Source organism: Gopherus evgoodei, chromosome 7 (genome assembly GCF_007399415.2).
Source record: "Gopherus evgoodei ecotype Sinaloan lineage chromosome 7, rGopEvg1_v1.p, whole genome shotgun sequence".
In the NCBI taxonomy this organism is placed as follows: Eukaryota; Metazoa; Chordata; order Testudines; family Testudinidae; genus Gopherus; species Gopherus evgoodei.
Window position 1 is genome coordinate 14,631,532 of NC_044328.1, and position 13,844 is coordinate 14,645,375.

The 13,844-nt window shown below is 40.0% G+C and overlaps 1 protein-coding gene across 3 annotated transcripts in view; it reads right to left on the reverse strand.

Moving 5' to 3' along the window:
* Positions 1-13,844, reverse strand: part of GFRA1 (GDNF family receptor alpha 1) — a 213,988-nt gene that overhangs the window by 45,196 nt on the left and 154,948 nt on the right. For all 3 annotated transcript variants that reach the window (XM_030570968.1, XM_030570969.1, XM_030570967.1), the window contains 2 exons: positions 6,887-6,996; positions 183-317 (listed from right to left, as the gene is read on the reverse strand). In XM_030570968.1, the coding sequence (XP_030426828.1) occupies positions 183-317; positions 6,887-6,996 (245 nt within the window). The remainder of the gene's footprint in view (positions 1-182; positions 318-6,886; positions 6,997-13,844) is intronic.

The window sequence follows — 13,844 nt, forward strand, 5'->3', positions numbered from 1 at the left end:
AGATTTGCTCAGCTACTTTTAGTTCTAGTTTCTATACCTACTACATATCCAGTCTATCAAAATGCATAGAAGTGGCCTTGAAGTATCACACTGTACTTAAAAACTAGGTGAAACCACCCAATACAGCACGCTGCAACATGAACAAATATATGTTTGAAGACATTTTATAATATTGTACTCACTAAGACATGTATTGTCCTGGAAGAAATTCAGAAATTTCAAGCATTCTTCTATGTCGTTACCGCTGTTGCTGCAGTCACACCATGGGGCAACACTGAGACTGCTGGAGTCTATGTAGTTTGGTGTCATAACTGTGCCTATTAACAAAGAGCAACACACTGTACCATCAGTAATCTTGGTAATGTCCCACCCTTATAGATACTATCCAAAGAAGTGACCAACAACATCTAGTGGAAGACAGAAACATGGATGGATGAAGGCATAAACACTATAGGCCTGGTGCCTAAGACCCCAGCTCTCAGAGTCATATGTTGTGTGAAGAATCTCAGCTTTCATTTTTATTTTATGTGTTTAAAAAATGTTCTGGTTGTTATGGTTGTGAAGAAATATGTGAAAACTTGACTGTAGTGTAAACGATGCTGAGATATCCACATGAGTTTGCAGATAGCTTGAAACAACAGCTATGAAAGTTCTGAACTTCCCCATACATCTCACTGGGGTCCTAACACCAGAACTCCACTGTTCTGAAAGGTTCTGCCAACAGTGTGGCAGAAGAGGAACACAGAAACAATAAAATTAATCTTCATAACTAGCTAGAATTTATTTCCTGCAGCTTTTAATTTACTAATAACTTTGTTTTTAGTGTCAATGCCGTTAATTACTTGGATAACATAGTGGAGAGTAAGTTTACAAAATCTGAGGATGATACCAAACTGGCCAGGGTAGCTAGTATTTTGGAGGACAGGATCAGAATTCAAAATGACCTTGATAAATTGGAAAGTTGGTCTGAAATCAACAAGAGGAAATTCAATAAAAAGACAATTGCAAAGTAATACACATGTATTACCTGTCCTAAAGGAAACATTGGGAATGCCCTCCATTGATCTAGATTATGCAGCCTTTATTCATTTTGGTGAGCACTTAGTTAAATGAGTAGTCTCACTGAAGTCATTCCTCGTCCAAGTAAGCGTTCACAAACTTGAGTAAGGGTTGACCAATCATCCCCTTAATTATTTTTAAATGGCTCATTCTTCAAGTATTTTTCAAAGTTTATATTCCCCTTCTGCTTTTAGTTAACTTGGTATAAATCTGAAATAACTCCATTGATTCCAACTCAAGAAGTCATTGGAATTACTCCAGAATTGTACTAATGAGGGCAGCCGTTGGCTAAGTACGTATATAGGCACCTACATCTCTCACCCAGTAGCCTGGAGATTCAGGGCAAACTTCTCTCTGGTCCACACTAGAGCAAATGTATTGTCAGTGGTAGCTGGGCATGTGGAATGGATGAAGATACATATTAGAGACCCACAGTGCAGACTGAAGGGGCCAACTTGGTCCATACAGCCTAGAATTTATAATCCTCACAGAAAAGGGCTGCCAAATACCACATCAACAAGTAGCAATAGAAAATGCTGCACTATGTGAGCACCTTTCAGGCATTGATGGGAATGTTTAAATTGTTTCACAAATGAAATGGAAGACAAAGAAAAACAAACATTATGAGCTGTCTTAAAGAAATGCCAAAAGGTATGCAGAACTGAAGTTAGCTGCAAATGACAAGAATCACCAATTTATATATATATATATATATATATATATATATATATATATATATATATATATATATATATATATATATATATATATATATATATAGTTTTGAGATCTTTTTGAAGTAGAGTGCAATCACTTTATCTACTCTCAATTTTTAACTAAAAGTTGTAGTGACAATTACCCAATGACTACAGAAGATCAGCATATGTGTAAGAACAGTTCAAATTGTTTATGAAATGCAGGTGGGGAATATAGCAAAATCTGCAAATATCACTTGTACTGTTTATGAAAATATAACAGTAGATAAATAAGAATAGGAATGTTATTAAATTAAAATAAAGCAATGAAAAATATCTACCCATTATTCCTTTGATGATTTCAGCCCACTGTTTCAACTATGTGATATATATGATCTGGAAAGAAGAAAGTAATGTAGAGAGAAAATGAAAAACCAGAGTTTTTTAATGGAAAGAAAATAGACGAGTATCAGAAAAACTGATGATAAAAATACTTGATAAAGAATTAGAAAACAATAGGGTATGAAGGAAGCTGGAAGGGCCACTAAGGCAAGACTTTCAAGAAGAAGAGGCCATAAAAGTGAGTCTAAACAGAGGGCGAAAGTGTAAAAGGTCCCAAACCGTGGGCAGGGTCAGTGACTATAGGAAAGGCGGAATGAGGAAGGCGTACATACAGCACATAAAATGTATACACTGGAAAAAACTGAGCAGCTGAAAGAGCAGCTAGCAGAAAATAAGTCTGTCATTCAAACCTGGGGGCAGATATGAACCCAAGTAGATTACTCGTTTGGTTCCTGGGGTGGATTTCTTTTTCCTCTGTGTGTGGAATTTTGTGTTTGTTTCAAGATGGCCTCTTGAAAATTCTGCTGAAGGACATTAACCGAGCAGGGTAATCATGGCAGTTGGGAGTAAAATAGGTCATAATAGCTCTGTTGTGGTCACTATTTCCAAATGCTGTATCATGTTCTCTGGAGCAGGCATCAAAGTCATGCATTAGGCAGAGGCAAAACTGACCTGAACCTCAACACATCTCCCAGCTCGAATCAGAATCTCTTTTAAGAATGAAAAGAAGTTTAGCTACTGGTAAGTTCCTCCAACCAAGGTGTGATCCTGAACATGTGAAGTTTGACTACAGGAATTGGCCCATGCTAGCAGAGACTGTTAAAATTACTAAGTACATATGCTTTACAACAGGACTGTCAGCAAGGTAGAAGAAACACAACTCAGCAAGAATGCAAAATGACAGGAGTCATTGGGCCCTGGCCAGAAGATCAGCTAATTATAACAAGATCCAGAATTATGTGCTTGTGTCTCTAGGCACTCGTGTATTCACACTCTACACTACTGCAATAATATCTGCACAAAATATGCCTTGTGAGGGATCATATGAAAGCTAACAACATGCTGGCTATTAATATCATTGTAAAATGCATGTGTTAACTTTATGTATGAAGTTATACATTCCCTCTGTAAGATGTTATTAAAACATGTTTAAGACAAGACAGCCTAGTCTAGGTTAAGGTGATACATAGGTCTGTCTGCCCTAGACAATGGAATGTGGGTTTAACCTATTTTTAAATATTAGCAGTAAACAAAGCTATCCAGCTAAACCAGTTGGGGTTATTTATCCTGTTCCTGAACTTGAGAGACAGAAAATTAACAGGGCTCCTGCTCCCCAGGGAATCACAGGAGACTGAATTCCCGAGAGGGTTTCCTGACTTGTACAACAAAGAAATCCCTTTTGGGTCATAAGAAACAGACAGAGGTCCCTTCCCCACCCCTGCTTTGTCCTTCACCTAAAGGAAACAAAGAAACCAAGCGATTTGATTTCTTTAATGGGTGCTGGCCAACCCAGCAAGTGAAAAGCTGGAAAGGAGACTGTGGGTGAGAGAGGCCATCTTGAACAAAGACGGTATTTTGATAGATTAAGTTTTTGACTTTTAAATGCATGTTTCCACTTTTATTTGCTTGTAACCATCTCTACACTTAGCTCTTTTACTTGGTATCACTTAATCAATTCTCTTTTGTTAAAAAACTTGTTTTAGTTTTACTATAAACCAATTCTGTGCTGTTTTTGAACAGTAGGGTATATTTACCCCAGTAAACGAATAAGCTGTGATATACTGACGTTTTAACAGAGCAGCCATACACTGCAGAGAAACATCTCTGAGGAGCTTGGGAGCTGGAGTTTACTGAGTGTAATCTGCTAGGCAAGGCTGGGGCAAGGAGAGCCATGAGGAGTTTGCTCGTGAGGAAGACAGATTGGTGTGGCAGGAACTTATATGAAGTGCAACTGCCAACAAAATTCACTCTTGCTGAGGCAGAGAGCTAGCACAAGTGGCTTATAAGCAGCACCTTACAGTGGTGTAGTTGGCAGGATTTACACTTATTGGGTAACAGAGACTCTCACTTCTAGCGCTAAAACTGTTTTTATATGATTCATATGTAAGATAGCTAGGAACGTGTCGAGAGAGGTAACATAGTGGCTCATAGCTCTGGGTATCCCTAGCAGTGTGTTACATTGTTTGATCCTGCAATCCCAGTTCACTCACACAAAATCCTACGGAATTTCAGGGAGATACAGGGAAATTAAAAGGACAGGATGTGGAAAACAAATAAGGGAAAATGCTTCAGAAAATTAATGGAAAACCTTTTGTTGAATTCAATAGGGTTACACTTGTATGAAATCAGTGTGGGAGCAGAGACGGGACCAGTGTGCTTAGTTTAGGAATGACCAATGTGCTGGGTTTCACATCTTTGGATCTCCAACCTTTTTCTACACCAAATAATCATGTATTTTTTCTTTACAGGTTATCACTTTAAAAACAACAAAAAAACCCCAAAACCTGTATTTATTAATTTTCATTAGCTCACACACAAAATCAAAAATCCTTTCCTATAAAATATACTTTCAAACTGTGTATAGCATACCAATAAATCCAAAACCACCCCTCCATGCAACCTATTTTCCACTTAACTGGTATAACATCTCACCTACTGCCAATGGGCATGACTCTACTCTCATTTACACCTTCTACTTCTAATTCCACTGATTTCTGTGGAGTTGCCTCTAGTTTACATCAGCGTATGTGAGAGCAGAGGCAGATCCCCTGTCCATTCCTCAGGGAACCTTCACGTTCCTGAAACAAACAGCGCAGAGGTTACAAAAATCTTGCTGCCATCTCTTCAGAATTGTATGCAGCCTCTTATGAAGAAACTAAATGAATGAGCATTCAGTTTGAACGACCAGTATTTTCTCTTAGCCACGCCAGCTGGAGATGCCTGGTATTTAGATGAACGAACCTGGAATAGCTTGCTACAAAGAGTTAACCAAAATTTGTCTGCTTCCCATGTATTTTATAACAGTCAGTAGGACGACTTTGGCCCTGATTCTGATCTCATCTAGACTGCTGCAAATTTGGAGTTTCTCTACTGAAGCTAATGAATTTACTCCACATCTATGCTGGTCTGACTGAGCTCAGAATCAGGATCTTGTACCACAACAAGGAACGTTTGTTTTAGTATATTCCTCTGTTTATCTGAACTACAGCTGAGAAGTGTAAACTGCTGTAACACTAGTCAGCTCCTATCTTCATGCATGTGTCTGGGGGCTGTTAGGAGAGAAGAAAAATGTTTATTTCTCCCTTCAGAAGTTAGATCTCCTTTTGATTTCACTTCCTTAGGGACCCATTCCACGTCCCTGGAGTCAGAAAGTGTTTATGCAGTGTTATACTAGTTCTGCAATATCATTGCCTATAAGAACACAAAAGCACCTCTCTATATGAACTGGGTCATCCTTAAGGTTAAATTGCAAAATAGATCCAATAAAATTCTCTGCAAAAATCACTAGGCCTAGTAACAATCTGCCAACAGCTCTTATCCAGAGTTATCCATTAGTACAAGAGTTACTCCTTGCCAACAGCTACCACTCGTAATTTCATTGACTGGATCTGATTTCTTTGCTACTCAGTTCTTTGTTCACGAGTCAAATGAATTTTTATCAGTCACTGCTCCTGTGTCCTGCTTTCTGTATATTATTTTTTCTGTTAAATCTTGGACTGTGGTCTTTAAAACTACTATGTCTTTTCTTAGTACTCACCATGTATAATTTACTTTATTCATTTTGAGGACTTGCTTTTAATTTCATTTTCCAGCAAGATCAGACCGTTCTGTACATGTTTTGTTCTGGAAGGTATTTCAGAAGACATTTATTTAACAGCAGGATCTGCTTCAGGGGCTCGGCTGGGGCCCTCACGTGTAACAAAAGGGGCTATGAATGCATCATGGCAGGTGCAGGCTGTGAGCTTGAAAAAAAAAAATCCTTACCTAGTGACCAGTTTTGTAATTTGTTTGTTTCACAGTCTTAATGCTCCCGTTGTCCTTTATTGTCCAGCCATGACATTTCTGTGGAAAGTTCCCTTCTGGAGACAAGTTCTCCCAATCAGGAATTAAACAGCATGGGTGGGATATGAAATTTGACTTGCATATAAGTGTCCCCTGGTTGAGAGTCACGCAGGTGACAGCGAGCAAAATGAATTATTGGAGAAGGAGAGGATTTCAGGAGATAAGTTCACCTCCACAGACAGGCATCTCAGAAAACAGTTTGAAGGGCCTCAGGAAGATCATGAAAGCTACAGCTGATGGAAGTGAAATGAGACTGATTTGGTCTATTGCGGCCTCATTTTTCAATTCATGGTCAGTGTTCCTAAATGTGTCAATACCACCTGCTTTTCTGATAACAGCAAACACTAGCAAGTTTTAGTGTCTTCTACTCTTTTTACTCTATTCACATTTTACTCAATGGGCCTGTCCAATATCAATCCCTTTGTTTTCAAGATTTACTTCCACATGCTTCCATATCGATTCTCTTCACAGTCAAGCCCATTTCTTCCCCTCATCCTCTGCCCTTCTTCTGCTTGCTACTGTACAGCTCAATTTACTCCAGATGACTCTTAGAGTCAAAACAAAGGGCCATTGATTTAATTGGGAGAATTCTGCCTACAATGTCATGGCGCAATATGGCCCGGAGCATTAACTTTATTTTTTGTTTTCAGCAGGCCTTCAAGATGTCAGTCTTTTGTTCCATTTGCAAGCAACATTCAGAGAGCACCCACTCGCCGCAAAGCTCTTACCAATAAGCCCCGAGTAAGCCAGGAGGCAGTCAGCATAGTTTTCCTTCAGACAGCTACTAATAGACCGTGACTCAGGCTGGCAGTTTGTGAAAAAATCTGCAAGGCGAGATCTGCAACATGGTAAGAAAAAAAAATGCATATCTTTAAAAATCAAGCCTCCAGGCAGCCTTACCTTTTGCACTCTTCTTTTTTTTGTCAATATTTCATCTTCTTAAATTCATACATAATACACATTTAAACTGGCAAGACTCCCTTTTTAAATACATCCCTGTCTGCTTTTGGAGTGCAGATCTGAGAAGTGTAAGGTATGCAGTCAGCGAAGGACATTGCACACTGAACTATACACTTTATACCAAAATGAGTACTCTGCATTTCCCACCAAATATGGGCAAACAAGAGAATCCATCATTAAAGAGTTCACGTTTTGTGATTCTGAATTCTGATCAGAGAGCAGGAGTATGACATCTGGAAGAAAATCTGTAGTAAGAGAACACAGTATCTGCTAGAACAAGTGGTTTATTGATTATGCAGAACTATACATTTGTGCCCAAGGAGTTGCACAAGGGGTTGTCATGTAATGTGATCCCAAGCACTACCAGCCTGGGCCTGCCCCAATTCTGTATTAGCCCGCAGAACACGCTGGCTAAACCAGGGGAAGCAGGCCTTACCAGATAGCATAGCGCACGCAGTCCCCTGGAGCAATAGTACTGGAGAAAACATTTTGCCCTTGTAAAATGTGCACTTAGCAGAAGTCGACTGGATTGAGCTGAGGACTTAGAGTAAGGAAACCCGAGTTCAGTTCCTAGACCTGCTACTGAACTACCATGAGACCTTCACTTTGCCATTGCTCCATCTCCAAAATGGGAGCATTCGTACCTACCCACCTTTGAAAAGTGCTCTGAGATCTCTGAATGAAAAAGTGCTATATGTATGCAGACTATTATTGTAACTTATTTTAGAGATTCAAGAAAAAGGCTGAGAGCCAAGAACTCCTGAGTTTAATCTCAGCACTTCAAAGGCCTGATACTGCTCCCACTGAGGTCCAAGGCAAAACTCCCATAGACTTTAATGGAGCAGGATCAAGATCCCACCATGGCCCTAAGCAAGTTACACCTTCCAGTCTCCATGTTGGCATTCCCTTACCTACCTTGGCCTATCCTCATAGTTGTTGTTTTGGTGATTTACTTGAAATTGTACAACCGCATCTGTTCTAACCCCTCAGACAGAGACCAACACCTACAAAATCTCCACCAAGCATTCTCAAAACTACAATACCCGCATGAAGAAATAAGGAAACAGATCAACAGAGCCAGACGTGTACCCAGAAGCCTCCTACTGCAAGACAAACCCAAGAAAGAAACCAACAGGACTCCACTGGCCATCACATACAGCCCCCAGCTAAAACCCTTCCAACGCATCATCAGGGATCTACAACCCATCCTGGACAATGATCCCACACTTTCACAGGCCTTGGGTGGCAGGCCAGTCCTTGCCCACAGACAACCTGCCAACCTGAAACATATTCTCACCAGTAACTGCACACCGCACCATAATAACTCTAGCTCAGGAACCAATCCATGCAACAAACCTCGATGCCAACTCTGCCCACATATTTACACCAGCGACACCATCACAGGACCTAACCAGATCAGCCACACCATCACCGGTTCATTCACCTGCACGTTCACCAATGTAATATACGCCATCACATGCCAGCAATGCCCCTCTGCTATGTACATCGGCCAAACTGGACAGTCTCTACGGAAAAGGATAAATGGACACAAATCAGACATTAGGAATGGCAATATACAAAAACCTGTAGGAGAGCACTTCAACCTCCCTGGCCACACTATAGCAGACCTTAAGGTGGCCATCCTGCAGCAAAAAAACTTCAGGACCAGACTTCAAAGAGAAACTGCTGAGCTTCAGTTCATCTGCAAATTTGACACCATCAGCTCAGGATTGAACAAAGACTGTGAATGGCTTGCCAACTACAGAACCAGTTTCTCCCCTCTTGGTTTTCACACCTCAACTGCTAGAACAGGGCCTCATCCTCCCTGATTGAACTGACCTCGTTATCTCTAGCTTGCTTGCTAGCATATATATACCTGCCCCTGGAAATTTCCACTACATGCATCTGAGGAAGTGGGTATTCACCCACGAAAGCTCATGCTCCAAAACGTCTGTTAGTCGTTAAGGTGCCACAGGATTCTTTGCTGCTTTTACAGTTCCAGACTAACACGGCTACCCCTCTGATACTTGAAATTGTAGGGTAACCAGGGCAGGAATATTTTTATTTACCTATGAATGGACATGCACACCCAAGATGTTATGTAAATGAAAACTATTTAACCTCTTTGCCTCAGTTTTCTCATCTGTGAAATGGGGGTAATAGTCCTTTGCTTATAGTCATTCACAGAAACATTTGAGGATTAGTTAAGCTTTGCAAAGCACTTTGCAGATGCAAGGAACAGTAAGGGCTAAATATTATTTTCTATCACATTAGGTAGTTTTACAGGGTTAAAGGAAACACAGAAGTTAGTAAGAACCAACTGGTTTGGACAGGTTTTACTTTTACAGAAAAGTAAAACCTGTCCAAACCAGTTGGTTCTTACTAACTTCTGTGTTAGTAAGAACAGAATCCTCCAGAGACTGACTAATTTTGTTTGCTATTATTGTTTCACCAGTCTTACTAATTGGATAGAAAGTAGTGATGTGCAAACTTCAAAAGGTTCTCAGACTAAGTTAAAGAAAGCATCCTGCTTATTAAAACTGTATCTGAACTTTTTTTCAATCTATTGCTCGGTTGCTATATGCTTCTAACCCTGTACAAATGTCTCACTGACAACAACTTGATATTTCCCCCCTTTCTCTCTTCATTCCTCTCCCCCGGCACTCTTCCAAGCTCTGTGGGATCTCTGCCCTCATATTGTTTTTAAAGATCTCTGTGGAGTAATGTAACTGTCTGCTGATTTTCAGGTACATCCTACTTAACGATACATGCTCTCTGAATTTTCATTAACTCTTTACTGTACTTCATGTCAGAGAATAGAGTGTATGCAAGGGCTCAGCAAGTTGGCAAACTGACCTCACAGAGATCTTTTAAATGTGCAGGTTAAGAAGAGAACAATAGCATCATGAAGAAAGTTTGGGCAAGCAGTTAGACACTATGGTGTTTTCCCAATCAATACCTTAGAGACTGCGGGCTTGTCTTCACTACCCGCTGGATCGGTGGGCAGTGATCGATCCCCGCTGGATTGATCACTGCCCACCGATCCAGCGGGCAGTGAAGACAAACCCTAGTCTAGATGCGATAAATTGACCCCAGAGTGCTCTCCCATCAACTCCTGTACTCCAGCGCCACGAGAGGCGCAAGCAGAGTCAACTCACCGCGATTTAAGTACGTCGACTTCAGCTATGTTATTCACATAGCTGAAGTTGCATAACTTAGATCGATCTTCCCCCCAGTGTAGACCAGGGCTGAGAGAGCATGTTGGGAGATGTCTGGGAAAATGGAATCTGGGAGGGGAAGGATAGTCCATTGGGAGTTTCTTAGGTTATTACATATAAGAAGATGTTTATAAATTATGTTTCAAGACATAGACTAAACTCCTGCGGGTAAAGAAAGCATACTGAGTCTGTGTGGCACAAAATCTTCATAATGGGAGCAGGAAACAAAAATTGTTCCATGTGTTGTATCTGGGCATTAAAATAGCTCCACAGATTTAAATGTCCTTATTTATGTAAGTAGGCAAACCCCCCAAACAAAGGCTCTTTTTTGAGCTGCAGGAGCACAGATTAGTGTCTTGAAAATCCTCAATATATTTCTGGCAGGTGCCACAATGTTTAGAATTGTTCCATTTTCCCTTGGACTACAAGGTGCCTGCCTCCAGAACTCACTTAACAGGCTCCCTCATTGCCAAATGTTTTTAAGCTCCCATAACTAACCCCCTGGATGTAACAACACTGGTCATTTACTGTACAGCCTGTTTAAAGACTGTATTTGTTGTAGTAAACCCTTGAGGAGGCTCAGAAGGGCTCAACTGATCCCTAATGCATCCAGCTTGAATTCTGTGTTAATTTCTGGAGAATATTTGTGGTAATGAAAGTTAACAATCTAGTAGCATCGCACGTCTAAATTTTCATAGGCCAATTATAGTTCAGACAGCTGTAGTTCAAGCACCACTGCACTAGATTGCCAATAAATGTTCTCCCTGACTTGCAGGATCTTTCTGTCTCTCTCTAGAGACAAAAAGTAATTGAGTTTCCATGCTACCTTAGTTCTTAAATGCTCTTGAACAGACAACTAATTGTATCAAATACTGATGTGGATTACTTTCCAATGGAAACTAAGCTTAGGCCACCAAACTCGTTTTACTTATAATCTTAGCTTTGACACAGATTTAGAGCCTCTAAATTTACAGATTATTTAAACCTGAGTCTACGGTGGAAAGAAAAGTCCTGTGATGTGTGAAATAAAAACAGAAGGTCAGATCCTCAACTGGGGTAAATTATTGTGGCTCTATTAATTTCAGCTGATCGATGCTGATTTACACTAATTGAGGATCTGGCCCAAAATGTTCTGATCACTGTGACCCAGCTGACAGCATGGTCAGCCAGCCAGCCCAAACTAGTGATACCGCTCTTTAAATAAACTAGGATACAAAAATAACCTAGTCGGTGATAACCAAAGCCCTGCCTAAAGCATAGTACATCATATTAAAACTCTGTTAGGCAGAGATGACAACCCTTTTGGAGATGTTGATAATAAGCAATGGGATAATACAAAAGACGTTTGACAACAGTTACTCTGAATATTATGTTAACTTCATATTCCTTCAATGTGGCAGTTCTAACCAGTTTTTGAGTAGGAAAACTATTTGGTTAAGTGTCTTGCTAATTCTCTAGTATCTAACTGAGAATTTTGATAGTGAGTGACATTTGCAGCGTGAATGTTTGTGTTTTAGTTTACATGATTATATTCACGCAGGATGTGTAGGTATATATGAATAGTATATACAGACAATCACTTGTGTAATGTAAAATATATAACACGACATTCAAAACAATGAATTCATTTCCAGTGTCCAAATCACAAATCCTCCACGTGCATGGCCGTATTAATGACTTTTTCCCTCTCCTTTGGCGTAAAAAAGGAATTGAGCGCGCCACTAAAAAAATCACCTTCTAAGGAAGGAAAATCTTTCCTTTTTGTGGGGAGAAAAAAGAAATTAAATAGTCCTATTTTAGCCAAATGAAATCTCCTCAAAGTAAACTGCAGATCTTCTGAAAAGTGTACCTTAAATATTGTGCATATTACTAACCAAATAAAATAAGCATGAACCTATCGATAAATCCCATGCAAATCTGCTCAAAACAGCTATCAGTCATTTGAAGAAAAAATCCCCCAAACGTGGTACTAGTAATACCACTAGTAAAAATATTTGGAGCAGCTAAAAATACAGAAAGAACACAAGTTCAGTTTTTCCTTTATGATCTTGATCTTTCAAATATTGAGGGATAAATGAATAAGCTTTGAAATATTTTTTAAAAAAAAAGACCCCAAGGATTTTTTTAAAATCAGTCTTGTACATAAAAACAAATTCTGTGACATGGACTCACCTCATATTAGCATGCCCTGTTGCTTTAGGCAATATTAATTACACCTTTATATATTTCTTTCTGAAGTATTTTTAAAAAGCTCTTTGATGTTTTGAAATTATCTGAGGCAGTTGCCACTTCGTCTCTTTTTAAGGCTGGTTAATTGAACTATGGCATTGTTTGCACAGCTGTGGGTATGTATGCCATTTATAAAACTAATGCTGTACATTTAAAAGCAGTAAGTTTTTTGCAGTATTCAGTGAGTTATGCAAAACTTCTCTGTGTATTTCATTATTTGGAGGTGAATCTTGGCCTACGGGTGAATAGATCACTGATGAAAGAAGGTCCAAGACACTTGAAATTTGTGGGTTAGAAATACACTTATGGAAATGAACCATTTGAAAAGTTCTTAAAACTCTGTTGATTGACTACTTAAAATATTCAAAAGGTGTCATAGTTGCAGGATAACCTGATAATCAGAAGCAATACTCTCTATAATAAAATAGGGATAATCATGAGTGGCACTAAGAAAAAAGTATGGCAATGAGTAGTGGTGGTTAGAGGCACAGCTATTGTCTAGCACTTTTTAAACTTGGGGAAATACTCCCATTGACTTCACTGGGGCCAGGATGTCCAAAGGGTTTGGAGGAATGATACTGGGGGAAAAAAAACCAGACAGAATAAACCTGAGGTGAAATTGTGCCCCAATGAAGTTAATGAAAGCTTTTCCGTTGACTTAAATGGGAGAAGAGTTTCATCCCCAAAAGAGGAGAGATTTGGAGAAGAGACCATGAAGTCTCATGGAAGTAGGAACTAAAGAAAGACATGGCACTAGCTGGTTGCTCAAAGAGATGCACGGAGAAGTTGTGAAGAAAAAGGAAGAGAGTCTTCATGACCAAAATGGACTGTTGAAGGCTCTAACCTTCAGTATATGATGATGATGTTTGTCCATCCTTGTCGATGAAGACCTCAACAACTCATTCGTTTTATGACCGGACTCTGTGCATCCGAAGATGACTGATCAGTCCGATCCTGTCACACGTCGGGCAGACGTGATGGCACTGTTGATGATATGCGAGCAGCTCTGGACTTGCGCAGCTCATACTTTCTTTCAGCCTCAGCAGTACGCCTCACCTCAGAGGTATTACTGCCTGTGTGAATGAGGCTGCGCCATGCTGGATGGTTCAGTGCAAGGGTTTCCCATGTGGCGGTGTTGATCTCGAGGGACTTCAGAGAGGTCTTCAGCGTGTCCTTGAACTGCTTCTTTGTCCTCCAGCACTTTCCCTGGGTGAGTTCTCTGAAGAAGAGTTGTTTAGGAATGCGCTCGTCTGACATTCTCATGATTTGTCCGGCCCAT